Source organism: Ovis canadensis, chromosome 8 (assembly GCF_042477335.2).
Source record: "Ovis canadensis isolate MfBH-ARS-UI-01 breed Bighorn chromosome 8, ARS-UI_OviCan_v2, whole genome shotgun sequence".
Taxonomy (NCBI): domain Eukaryota; kingdom Metazoa; phylum Chordata; class Mammalia; order Artiodactyla; family Bovidae; genus Ovis; species Ovis canadensis.
Window position 1 is genome coordinate 69026980 of NC_091252.1, and position 13255 is coordinate 69040234.

At 39.4% G+C, this 13255-nt stretch overlaps 1 protein-coding gene across 2 annotated transcripts in view; it reads right to left on the reverse strand.

Annotated features, from left to right (window-relative positions):
* SLC18B1 (solute carrier family 18 member B1) overlaps nucleotides 1-13255 on the reverse strand; it is a 34841-nt gene continuing 21586 nt past the window's right edge. For both annotated transcript variants that reach the window (XM_069598465.1, XM_069598464.1), the window contains 8 exons: nucleotides 11192-11328; nucleotides 7028-7129; nucleotides 5625-5716; nucleotides 4054-4149; nucleotides 2318-2392; nucleotides 909-1002; nucleotides 762-814; nucleotides 1-527 (listed from right to left, as the gene is read on the reverse strand). In XM_069598465.1, the coding sequence (XP_069454566.1) occupies nucleotides 461-527; nucleotides 762-814; nucleotides 909-1002; nucleotides 2318-2392; nucleotides 4054-4149; nucleotides 5625-5716; nucleotides 7028-7129; nucleotides 11192-11328 (716 nt within the window). In that variant the 3' untranslated portion in view covers nucleotides 1-460. The remainder of the gene's footprint in view (nucleotides 528-761; nucleotides 815-908; nucleotides 1003-2317; nucleotides 2393-4053; nucleotides 4150-5624; nucleotides 5717-7027; nucleotides 7130-11191; nucleotides 11329-13255) is intronic.

Below are 13255 nucleotides of genomic sequence, written 5' to 3' on the forward strand. Positions count from 1 at the left end.
TATTTTAAAAACTGATTTCACAGTAATTATTCTACATATTTTGAGTTATCTTTACATTACTTATAGGCATGTCAAATAAATTCATTTCTTTTCCTGTTAATAAAAAAGGTACATTCACAGAATCAGTGCACTCAATAAAAAGTAAACAGATGAAACAGGATACCTAGAGTCAACAACATCTTCAAGGCCAAGTCTAGCCACTCAAAACCACCAACTTCTGTTCATTTTCAATGACTCCTCTCATATTTAAGATTTCAAATATGACTGGTTCAGTAGGCCAGTTCTTCAGGACGACAGGATGTGTAGCCCAACACAGGATTACCCAAAACTATGTTAACATTTCCAGGATGCTGGTGTGAAGTCCACGGAGTTTTGTGCATAAAAATTAAGAAAGTCCAACACTGATGTTCAAGGCCAGAAGCATCCATCTTCCAGTCCTGTACTGGTTGAAATCCTAAGGCTACCTTTCATCAGACAGGAGAGCAGTCCGTTCCTCCTCTGTGCCAAGGATATTTTGAAGTTCAGATCTATATTGAAGGAAAAAAGAAGCCAACCTCAATATTTCTCACCTTAAAAAAAAAAAAAAAAACTCAGTACCTACATCACTACCTAACTATTTCCATATATGTGTCTATCAAGTGATGAGGCACAGAGTGCCCGGAGATCTTCAGACTGGAAGAATGGGTGTAAAATACTGTTTGTTTTCCACTCCCACAAGCCAAATTTTAAAGGGAGGAAAAGAGCTCCAGAGCTGACCATACCTCCTCCTTCTCCTCGAGTGCTCCAACAGGTAAAACAAGCCCATCACTAGTCCCTTTAACACAATGAAAGATATGGTTAACATCAATTATTCAAGTCATGTTTTTCCATAAACATAAGAAAGATGAAAGGAAAAGACTAATACTCACGCTTGTCAGAGCCCAGAGACCCTGTAGAGCAGCTGCCCACTCAAAACCAATTTTCTCATAGAGAAATCCCCCCAGCGTTGGTCCTACAAAAGCACTAACAACGGAAAGAAGAAAGAGGATTAAATAGAGCCAAAAAAAGTTATTTCTTATGGGCTATGTGACCTCTTCAATTCATTATATTGAAACTACGCGTGTGTGCATGCTAAATTGCTCAGTCCTGCCCGACTCTTTGTGACCCCATGGACTGTAGCCTGTCAGGCTCCTCTGTCCATGGGACTCTCCGGGCAAGAATACTGGAGTGGGTCGCCATGCCCTCCTCCAGGGGGTCTTCCCGACCCAGGGACGAAACCCTTGTCTTTCCTGCTTTGTAGGCAGATCCTTTACTACTAGTGTCGCCTGGAAAACCCTGAACAGGGCATTAGGTGTAAGAAAATAGAAAGTCAAAGTCGCTCAGACGTGTCTGACTGTTTTCAACCCCATGGACTGTATAGTTCATGGAATTCTCTAGGCCAGAATACTGGAGTGGGTAGCCTTTCCCTTCTCCAGGGTATTTTCCCAACCCAGGGGCTGAACCCAGGTCTCCCACATTGCCGGCAGATTCTTTACCAGCTGAGCCACAAGGAAAGTAAGAAAATAATTCTACCTGAAAAGGATGATATTTGAAATGTTTAAACAATCCTAAAATTATGACTGCTTCTGAAAAGTTGGTGCCTTGTATGAGAATTTTAAAAGGATGGCATGCATTCAAAAGAGTCTTTATTATATTCTCTCCAGGTATTTGTATTTAAAATAACTCAGTACATACTGACTGATGATAGCTATACAGCTAGCATATAATTCTCTCTCTGGTATAGTACAGAGTGGGCTTCCCTGGTGACTCAAAGGAAAAGAATCTGCCTGCCAATGCAGAAGACGCAGGAGATGTGAGTTTGATCCCTGGGTCGGGAAGATCCCCTGGAGGAGGGCATAGCAACCCACTCCAGTACTCTTGCCTGGGAAATCCCATGGACAGAGGAGCCTGACAGGCTATAGTCCATGGGGTTGCAAAGAGTCAGACACGACTTAGCAACTGAACAACAACCTAGTACAGAGTAAAAATTAGATACAAAAATGAATGAATAAATGAATACATCTTTAAACCTGAGACATGCTCCTGTTAAAAGAACTTTAAAATATCACTTACATAAGACAAAGTATATAAGATCATTGTGGTCACCTTGTTAAAACTGTTGGTATAACCACTGATCTTGAAGTCAGATAGCATGGGTCAAAACTGCAGCATTGCCCTAAGAGAATTATGCAGCTTCTTACAGTTCATCTGATCTCTGAGTGTCCGAATTTCTCCATCGGTAAAATGGGAATAGTAGTCTCCAACTTACAAGTGTGAATTAAACTCCAAAGCTACTCACCCAACTGACCACATTGCACCAAAGAGACCTGACACAAGTCCCAGGGTACTTAATCCTTCTTCAAATCCATTTTCACTGCAAAAAGAAACAAGAGTGTATTCATGGTTAAAAGGGAAACTTACATGAAACAAAGGAATAGTGTATGGTAGATGAACTAAACCAAACCAGGGATAATCTGGACAAACTCAACAGCAAGAACACTCCATTTCTAAAATAAGTTAACCTAATTTGAAGATATTCTCCTAGTTATGGTTACTGCAGGGTTTTCTAGAAATGCTTCTACTGTATATATAGGATATAATATTAAGAATCATGACCCACTTACATTACATGTTTATTAAAGTATACAATTAAGAAATCTTAAAATGAAACGAACGTGTAAAGAGAACAATGGGCAACTTTCAGAAAGTACAGAAGCAGCCCCTTATTCCTATGAGCATTGTTGAACTGGCACATCAGAACCAACAGTTATTTTCCTGCTCAAGTTCACTTTGTGTTCTTCACCATCACATCTACTAAAGACTGATGGCTAAGTACAAATGCCTGGTGTGGTACAGTACTTCATAATAAAAAGATATATTTGGTCTTCTTCCCCATTCCGGGCACAGAGCTAAAATTTGTGGAATTTCCTAAAAGATGAAAGCTATTTTTAAAAAAGTGTCTTTTGTTGTATTAATGAGATGATTTTGGGACCAGCACCCACATTGCATGGAGAATCAATATGGATTAGAGGGTTGGAACTTTCAGCCCCACAAATCCCTTCCCCATAGGGATGAGAATGGGGCTGGAGATTAAATCAATTGCCAATTGGTCAATGATTTAATCAGCCATGCTTATGTAATGAAGCTTTCATAAATATCCAAAGGGACTGAGTTCAGAATGCTCCCAGCTTGGGAAGCCAGAATGCTTCCACGTGCCACAGTGCTGGGCCCAGATAGAGGCTCCATTGCATGGGACCTCACTGCCCTTTGTATCTTGTCATCTGACTGTTGACAAGCGAACTGGTTTCCTAAGATCTATGAGCTACTCTAGTAAATTAATCAGATCCAAGTCATGGGAACTGCTGATTTACAGCCAGTGGGTCAGAAGCACAGGTAACAACTTGCACTTGAAATTAGCTTTTGAAGCAGAGAGAGCCCTTAACCTGTGGGATCTGCTGCTATCTCCAGCTAAATGGTTTCAGAATTAACTGAATTGCAGGACACCCACCTGGTTTCAGAGAAGTGCTTGGTGGTGTGAGGGAAGGAAACACACACGCTGGAATTGGTGCTAAAATCATTTTACCTGGTGACTCTGTGTCCTTGTATGGACCTCCATTGTGAGAGGGAAATGATGCTGAGGTCTTTCCACTGTACTTTGGCTTTATTTTAAAATTTATTGAAGTATGATTGATTGACAATGTTGTATTAATTCCTATTGTACAGCAAAGGGCTTCAGTTATGCATATACATATATATATGCTTTGACTTTTAAAAAGTATATCTGTACCAAGGTGTAAACTGAGCCAAGCTCCTATCCACAACCCATTTTACCTACCACTGTATTAACATTACTCTATATCATCATTTATATTATTGTATAGTTGCTTATAATATTATAACAATATTGTGTGACATGAAATCATGAAGATTTAGTAGTGTAAAAAAATATCCAACATCCTACAAAATTGAGAAATTCAAGAAAGCTTGTGACGCTTACTGTTAATTACAACAGTTCAAGCAATGGAAGTAACTTACTGTGCACAACTGAGAATCTCTGGGAAAGTTGGAATCAAGCCAATTCCAGCAGAGATACCATTTATGACTAATATCAGCACCAACAACCAGAGTTGACTGCAAAAAAGTTTTAGAGAAAAAAAAAAATTAACATTGAAAGAGACAACAAAGCTTCATGCCAAAAAGGGCAGGCAGGATCTTGGCAGAAGTTCCTTTCACAGATTACAATACTAGTCTGATTCTTATTCCCATCTGATCTCTACATTTTGATGGAAAAAAAATCCATTCATTCTGCTGTCCCAAGGTCTTTGGCCACACATGTCACATGCCTGGAGTCAACTTGCCTTATCACCGTAAAAAATCCTTTCAAAGTTGATTAAAATGTCAATGTTAACGTCACTCCTTCAAGCACTTAGTTTTAAAACTCCATCGACTGAAAAAGGGCACAGAAGGGATGTGGTAAAGGAAGTGACAGGAACCTGCTATTCCTTCCATGCCAGGCCCTACGTCAGTTACTTCATATCCACTGTTCTTTTGAATCCTTGCAGCAACCCTGCCATGTGAGTCTGTTAAAACAATCAAAGAAGACAATCTAGGTGATAGAAGCGAACTTTACTTAACACTTCATGAGGTGTATGGTCTCCTTCAGAGGACTGCAAAATGGGATGGAAGGCAGGAAGCTTTTACAGTGTAAAGAGTAAAGAACAAGGAAGAGAAAATCAGAAAATATCTGATTGCCCAGGGCCACACAGCCTATCTTGTCTGGGGTGAGAAAGCCAGAGCAGGGTTGGCGATTTGGGGGTGACTGGCTGACTGGACATACTGCTTTCTGGTCAGGAGGAGCATGTACAGGGACATGAAAGTTTTCTAAGCTTTGGTTTGCTGATATGGCACCCTGGGCTGGAGTGACTCCATCCTGAGCCTAGAAAGTTATTCCAGTGGTACTATTATCACCTGTTTTGTGTGTGTGTGTGTGTGGATAAGAAAACCTAGGCTCTTGGAAGTTAAATGAGTTACCCAAGTTCACACACCAAAGAAGGCAGAAAGTCCAAATACAAACCCAAACATGAAGGACTCTGAAATCCTTGCTTTTTTCCACGTCATGTTTTGTCCCAGAGGTACCTAAAAAGCTCTAAGTAGCTCACTTTATTTTAGCAAAGAAATTATAATAAACAAGCTTTAGTAAGCAGCTACCATATACTAAGGATGACACAGAAACAAAAAAAATTTAGTTCCTACCTCAAGGAGCAAGAAGTAGTGAAAAGAAAAAAAGTGTATTCTACAAACAATCAGCTAAAGGTAGATAACAAATGCTATTTTTAAAATAAAGTACAAATTGCAATTGAAACACAAAGGAAAAATAAGCGTTTTTCTCATTTGATATAGATTTTATGCATTGATGTTCCCTTAGACCATTGCTAGCATACAGTAAATACTGTCAGTAAAACAAATATTTCAATATAGTCCTAAATCTGATAATTATTTAAATAATAAGATTCAAAGATACTAAGCGTATCAGTGTTACACCAAAATTTTTAAAAATAATTCTTAATAATATTTGGCTGAAAATTTGCAAGAAGAAAAAAAATTACCTCTTAATGTGCAAGAATGGGGCAGGTCCTAAGAGCATGTAGCAACCTGCTAAGGTCAAGTTTCCAAAAACCAGAAGCCATTTCCTTAGGTGCTGAGAAAGAAAGTCCAAAGAGACTTAGAGGTTAAAACTTCCCATAATCCAAGAATATAAAGAAATCGTCAAGGAATACAAATCATGATATTTAAAAAAAATCAATACATTGAAGAAAACAAAATTTTACATGTAAGAGAAAACAGGGTAGATGGTAAACACAAAAGCAAGTGTAATCAGTATACCTCAAGACAGGGTATGAGCAAAGGACAAGATCCCTTGGAATGGGAGTATATTGTGGATTTTTGCAAATGATGCACTGTTTCAAATATAATAATTTTAAAGAAGCAGTCACCACAAGAAACAACCAAGTAGATGCATTATCTAGAAAAATTCACATTTTAAAAAGTAGCAAATAAAATGTTTTCTTATAAACTACTGAAAAGCAGGCTAAACATTACAAGGGTATGACATCCGTTCAGTTATATAAACGGCTACATCTTAAAACTAAGCTCCAAACACTTTAAGACACTTGCCTCTTGTCACCTGGATTACCAAGTAATCTCCACATAATCAGTCTTCATAAATATATACCCACGTGCAACAAAGAGGGGAAACATGAAAATAAGCACTAGTATCACAGAAGCTTGAGACTTGGTGAATAGTACTAAGCTCTCTATACTAGTCATCTAGACTGAATCATTTAAACCTAGTTAAAGGAGAATAGAAGAAATTTTCTTTCAGGGTGGCTCTGGGATAATAATGTATATTGTCATGACCAGTCCTTTCACTCCCGTAGAAAAACTACATTTTATCCTTTCAAGTTGGTCAAGTCATAAGTACCTTTGAGCTCTGTCCTGATTATTAAGGTCAATCCATTTTTTTTCATCAAGAGAATTTTTTCCTTTAGAAAATCTAATTCAGGAGTTTTTCAACAGTTTTGGCATAAGCTTCCACTTTTCCCAGCTGAAGCAATTAAAAAGTGAATCTGCTCAGGGTGATGACAAGTTGGAACATACTGAGACCTCACACTGAAACCTCTCCATCAGCTCAAAAAAAAAAAAAAAAAAAGAATATTTAAGAATTTAAATGTTCTCACTGCTCCCCCTCCCCTACAAAGATAACTGTGGGGATGGATATATTAACTAACTAGATGGAGTGAATCCTTTCACAAAGTGTAGAGATACCAAATCACCATGATGTATACTTCAAATATCTTAAAGTTTGTCAACTATACTTCAATAAAGATAACATTTTAAAAAATTTGAATATGTTCATTCTAATCAGTAGCCCTGCAGAACTCCAGAAGTACAGTTGGACAACCACCAGGCATACAAAAGTCATTCTTAAATATCAATGAAGTGTACATACTGGCATTTTATCACTGAGTAGGCCCACCAGTGGTGAAGAAATGGCATAGGATAATGCCAAACCCAGGAATACCAGTCCCACATATCCAGCTGGTAAATTAAACTGTAAAAGAAATCCCATGTTAAAGTTACATGGTTAAGTCATTAAAAAAATATATATATATCTATCTTTTCCTTCTGCATCTCTTCAGCTCTTATCACCTGCCAAGAGGCTACAACTAACATTTAGCATCCTTCGTGATTTTTGTCTTACGCTTGTAAACAGATTGTTTTTTCATTATGGGAGAAGAAACCTAACCAGAGGTCAGAAATACAGGATGTTTTTGCTTTGTTAGCATTTGATAGTGAATATTGTATAATTATCCTTCTATGAACCACAGCATTTTTACATGTCAACCTGTGCTTTGCAAACATTAGTATACACAAAAAATTACCTGGAGAACTTGTTATAAGAGGTTTGTGAACCCCAGGCCAAGAATTTCTAATTCAAAAAGTCTGGGAAGAGGCCTGAGAATCTGCATGTCAAACAACAATCCCAGGTATGCTGTCTGTCCACAGACTAAAGTGCATTGCTGTAAAAAGCACTGACGATAATATCTACTCTATCCATCTCAAAGGGATATTAATATCTAATTAAAGAATTAGATGGTATGACACTTTGGCTTTTATAATAGTAAGCTACCTCATAACTCTGTTACTGTTACCAACATGATATAAATGCCTTTATTGGTTATCTGAGTCATTCTCATTTTCCTTAATTTCCTTCAGTTCAGTTCAGTTCAGTTCAGTCGCTCAATCGTGTCCAGCTCTCTGAGACACTATGAATTGCAGCATGCCAGGTCTCCCTGTCCATTACTAACTCCCGGAGTTCACTCAAACTCACGTCCGTTGATTCGGTGATGCCATCCAGCCATCTCATCCTCTGTTGTCCCCTTCTCCTCCTCCCCCAATCCCTCCCAGCATCAGAGTCTTTTCCAATGAGTCAACATTTCCCATGAGGTGGCCAAAGTATTGGAGTTTCAGCTTTAATATCATTCCTTCCAAAGAACACCTAGGGCTAATCTCCTTTAGAGTGGACTGGTTGGATCTCCTTGCAGTCCAAGGGACTCTCAAGAGTCTTCTTTAACACCACAGTTCAAAAGCATCAATTCTTCAGTGCTCAGGAAATGGCAACCCACTCCAGTGTTCTTGCCTGGAGAATCCCAGGGACGGGGGAGCCTGGTGGGCTGCCGTCTCTGGGGTCGCACAGAGTCGGACACGACTGAAGCGACTTAGCAGCAGCAGCAGCAGCTTTCTTCACAGTCCAACTCTCACATCCATACATGACCACTGGAAAATCCATAGCCTTGACTAGACGGACCTTTGTTGGCAAAGTGATGTCTCTGCTTTTGAATATGCTATCTAGGTTGGTCATAACTTTCCTTCCAAGGAGTAAGCGTCTTTCATGGCTGCAGTCACCATCTGCAGTTATTTTGGAGCCCCCCAAAATAAAGTCTGACACTGTTTCCACTGTTTCCCCATCTATTTCCCATGAAATAGATGGGATTTCCCATGGGACCAGATGCCATGATCTTCGTTTTCTGAATGTTGAGCTTTAAGCCAACTTTTTCACTCTCCTCTTTCACTTTCATCAAGAGGCTTTTTAGTTCCTCTTCACTTTCTGCCATAAGGGTGGTGTGATCTGCATATCTGAGGTTATGGATATTTCTCCCGGCAATCTTGATTCTAGCTTGTGTTTCTTCCAGTCCAGCGTTTCTCATGATGTACTCTGCATAGAAGTTAAATAAGCAGGGTGACAATACACAGACTTGACGTACTCCTTTTCCTATTTGGAACCAGTCTGTTGTTCCATGTCCAGTTCTAACTGTTGCTTCCTGACCTGCATATAGGTTTCTCAAGAGGCAGGTCAGGTGGTCTGGTAAGCCCATCTCTTTCAGAATTTTCCACAGTTTATTGTGATCCACACAGTCAAAGGCTTTGGCATAGGCAATAAAGCAGAAATAGATGTTTTTCTGGAACTCTCTTGCTTTTTCCATGATCCATCGGATATTGGTAACTTGATCTCTGGTTCCTCTGCCTTTGCTGAAACCAGCTTGAACATCTGGAAGTTCATGGTTCACGTATTGCTGAAGCCTGGCTTGGAGAATTTTGAGCATTACTTTACTAGTGTGTGAGATAAGTGTGATTGTGTGGTAGTTTGAGAATTCTTTGGCATTGCCTTTCTTTGGAATTGGAATGAAAACTGACTTTTTCCAGTCCTGTGGCCACTGCTGAGTTTTCCAAATTTGCTGGCATATTGAGTGCAGCATTTTCACAGCATCATCTTTCAAGGTTTGAAATAGCTCAACTGGAATTCCATCACCTCCACTAGCTTTGTTTGTAGTGATGCTTTCTAAGGCCCACTTGACTTCGCATTCTAGGATGTCTGGCTCTAGGTGAGTGATCACACCATCGTGATTATCTTGGTCGTGAAGATCTTTTTTGTACAGTTCTTCTGTGTATTCTTGCCACCTCTTCTTAATATCTTCTGCTTCTGTTAGGTTCATAACATTTCTGTCCTTTATCGAGCCCATCTTTGCATGAAAAGTTCCCTTGGTATCTCTAATTTTCTTGAAGAGATCTCTAGTCTTTCCCATTCTGTTCTTTCCCTCTATTTCTTTGCACTGATCGCCGAGGAAGGCTTTCTTATCTCTTCTTGCTCTTCTTTGGAACTCTGCTTTAAGATGCTTATATCTTTCCTTTTCGCCTTTGTTTTCCACTTCTCTTCTTTTCACAGCTATTTGTAAGGCCTCCTCAGACAGCCATTTTGGTTTTTTGCATTTCTTTTCCATGGGGATGGTCTTGATCCCTGTCTCCTGTACAATGTCGGGAACCTCTGTCCATAGTAACTAGTCTTTAATTAAGCACATGGGATCTACTTAGGTCAGTATATGTTTTAACAATTTTTATGACATAATTCAAACTAAAAATTAGCCCTTTAAAGACAGTAGCAAGATATAAAAGTCAGAGATATCCTCTTCTGATTTTAAAATGGGGTGGACCCCTTCCTTCCCTAAAAGACTGGTCGACCAATGACGGGACAGTAAAAAGTCAATTCAAACAACAGATAAGGCAGAAAAAGGGCAACAGGAAAAAAAATGTGACAGAAAAACAGGAAAGTACATTTCTAAAGATTTTTATAAGTTAGACATGAGCAACCTGGGTTTATGAAAGATTGTTACAATTTTTTTCAAGATTTGGACAGAGTTTTTAAAAGGAAGAAAAATGACTCTTAAGCAGACTCATTGTTGATAATGTGAATGGAATGTGTCATTGAAAACACAAGATATTTTTCTTATGCATTACCTCATAGATGCTCACTACTTAATTGTGATATTATATTATTTTCCAAAACTTGGGCCTGACAGTAAAATTACAGTCCCCAAGTTTACCTGTAGAATACCCCCAAACTGTTGAGTGACTTGAAGGGGTTGTGTTTCTGATAATGGTGCTTTCTTCATTCTGGGGCCTCAAAGTGAACATGAGCTGCAGCTAGTAGATTTCTGTCTTTATAAACACAGATTAACTCTCTAGTATAATTAACTATCAGACTCAGTAATATACTCTATTGCATTATTTCTTAACAATCTTTTTTCAAAAATATCAAAGAACAAATTGCTATGACATCCAACTTTAAAATTCAGTCATTTTCAGCATTAAAAAAAATAGAGACTCCTGGTTCCTTTCTCCCATTTCAGATCAGTACAGTTCATAGTCTTTCACATATATGCAATAGACTAAAAGTAAATGGATCCAGAGAGGATCTGTTAGAAAAGAAGGACACCTCACATTAAATGAGCCACTCAGAACCTCAAATGCCTCAATGGAATTAAAACAGAGGAAAGTATCCTTGTTAAGTAGTCAGGATGCTGCCCAAGCCAGATCTATGATGACTAGAGCAAAGCCTAGGAGAAAGAGACCAGATGAAAGGCATCTTTCATTTACACAAATCAGACCCCTAATTATAGGGACATCACAGAGGGAAGGTACAGGCTCTCTTGATGTATAGATTTCATTCTGCCTCCTCCTTAAAGCCACACCCAGAACTTTCTAGCAAGCAGGGCCTGAGAACAAGCAATTATGTGCACCTACCACAATGGGGAGTTTTCATCACCAGGCTACTCACCTTCTCCAAAACAAAGAGGGACAGTGTAGGCTCAAGGAAGCCAAAACAGGAGCTGAATGAGGTGATGACAAAGGATAAAAAGGCAACCTTGGGTAAAGTGATGAGTTTCCAGAATGAGTGTTTCCCTTTATCAGACTCTTTGGGGTAAAAATTTAAAAAGAAATTAGAGTAATTAATACTGATGAACTTAATCTTTCAGTCTATTTTCAAAAGTAAAATTGGTAACGCCATCTTTATCCAGTAATCAAAACAACCATGCCTCTGAGTTTGCCTAAAATTGCACATTATCAACATTTGCATATAAGTTATTCAAACCTAGAGGCCATTTCCAGGTAGTTAAGAAATAATTTCTCAGATTAAAAAAAAAAAAAATCAACTGGAATCAGAGTATGAGGAGAAGTGGTCTTGGTTATAGGTCATCATCTGGAAGGCTTTCCCCAGATGGGAGAGAGAACACATGAAGTTGCCCTTGGTGGTAGGAAAAACCAGACGCTTTATCAGGCAACAATGTGTGTGTGCTGAGGAGGAATCTGAGTCAATCAAAGAACACAAGACTATTTTTTCTGCTTACAGAAAAACACTGGATTGAAAGGGATGTTAGTGAATCACAAGTACATTCAATTTGGCATCAAGGTCAGCTGAGAGCCAACCTCGTGTCAGTTGCTCAGTCATGTCCAACTCTTTGCAACCCCACAGACTGTAGCCCGCCAGGCTCCTGTGTCCATGGGATTCTCCAGACAAAAATACTGGAGTGGCTTGCCATTCCCTTCTCCAGAGGATCTTCTCAACCCAAGGATCGAACCCTGGTCTTCTGCATTGCAAGTAGATTCTTTACCGTTTGAGCTACAGGAAAGTCCTTTGAGCTATAGGGAAGCACCAACCTCAGGTGCTGCCATTTCCCCAGCAGCAACACAACTTCTCATTGTCCCAAGCATCAAGCATGGTTGTTCCCAAGCCTCCAATCATATCCTATAACTCCCTTCTTTTTCCCCTGCCAATTTTTCAATCTCTAGCCACTTTGTAAAGCCTCGTTCTGGTCCTAAGCATCCTGCAAATTTTACCTCCATTACCATGTAATCGAGCAACCTAAACTGCATTTCATCTTACATGGTTTATTGTTGGGTGACTTTCCTATCTTCCAACTAATGTGCTCAACAAAATCTTTGCTGAGTCCGATATCATGCCAAATCACTGGGCACATAAAGCCAAAGAAGACAAACTCAGATCCTGACCTCACAGAGAAGTTACCAAAAGGTGTGGTGAGAGCCAGGATGGAGCTAGGAGGGTAGCAATTGGAGCATATGAGAGGGTTGCCTAAAAGAGAGGGAAAGCTGTTTAGGAGAGAATTTATGAAAGTAGTAATATCTAAATTACTGTCTAAAGGATGAGCTTGAGATGAGCAAGCAAAGAAGGAGGAAAGAATAACCCAGGCATATTATCCAGGAATGGCTCATTGTGAGACTCGAAAGCAAGGGGAAAGTATTCTGTTTGAGGAAATGAAGGAGCAAAAATAAAGAAGGAGGGTGGACATTGGAGTGTCGGGAGGAGAGATCATACCGCAGAAGGATGTAGTGATAAGATGATGCAGGGTTTTGTAAAGCAGGCTAAGAAGCCCAGGAAATCACTAGAGGTTTCAAACAAGAATCAGACTTGCAGTTCAAAGAGCTACACCTGTGGTCTCCTGGGAAATAGAGACAGGAGGCGAGTTAGGAGACTGTGCAGTGAGCTAGGCCACGAAGCTCTGAGGGCCAGAGCAGCACTGAGCTATCCTCATTTCAACAGAACTCATTATGTAATAAATTCTTGGTAAATAATGATTCGGTAGGAAGCAAAGAACAAAAGAAGCATCAAGTGTGGTCCAGCTATATTTGTCAGGATAAGAGGGATAAGGGCTAATTTCTTAATTATTAGCCAAATAGTCAATGATGAACCAAATGTGAACCCAACCTGTTTCGCTACTGATTTGACTTAGAAAAGGGCTAAGCCCACCATGTGGCTCAGTGAGGCAGGCCAGCAGGGAGACTTGACTGGTTATGGATTTTGGATTGTGTATTACCAATGTTT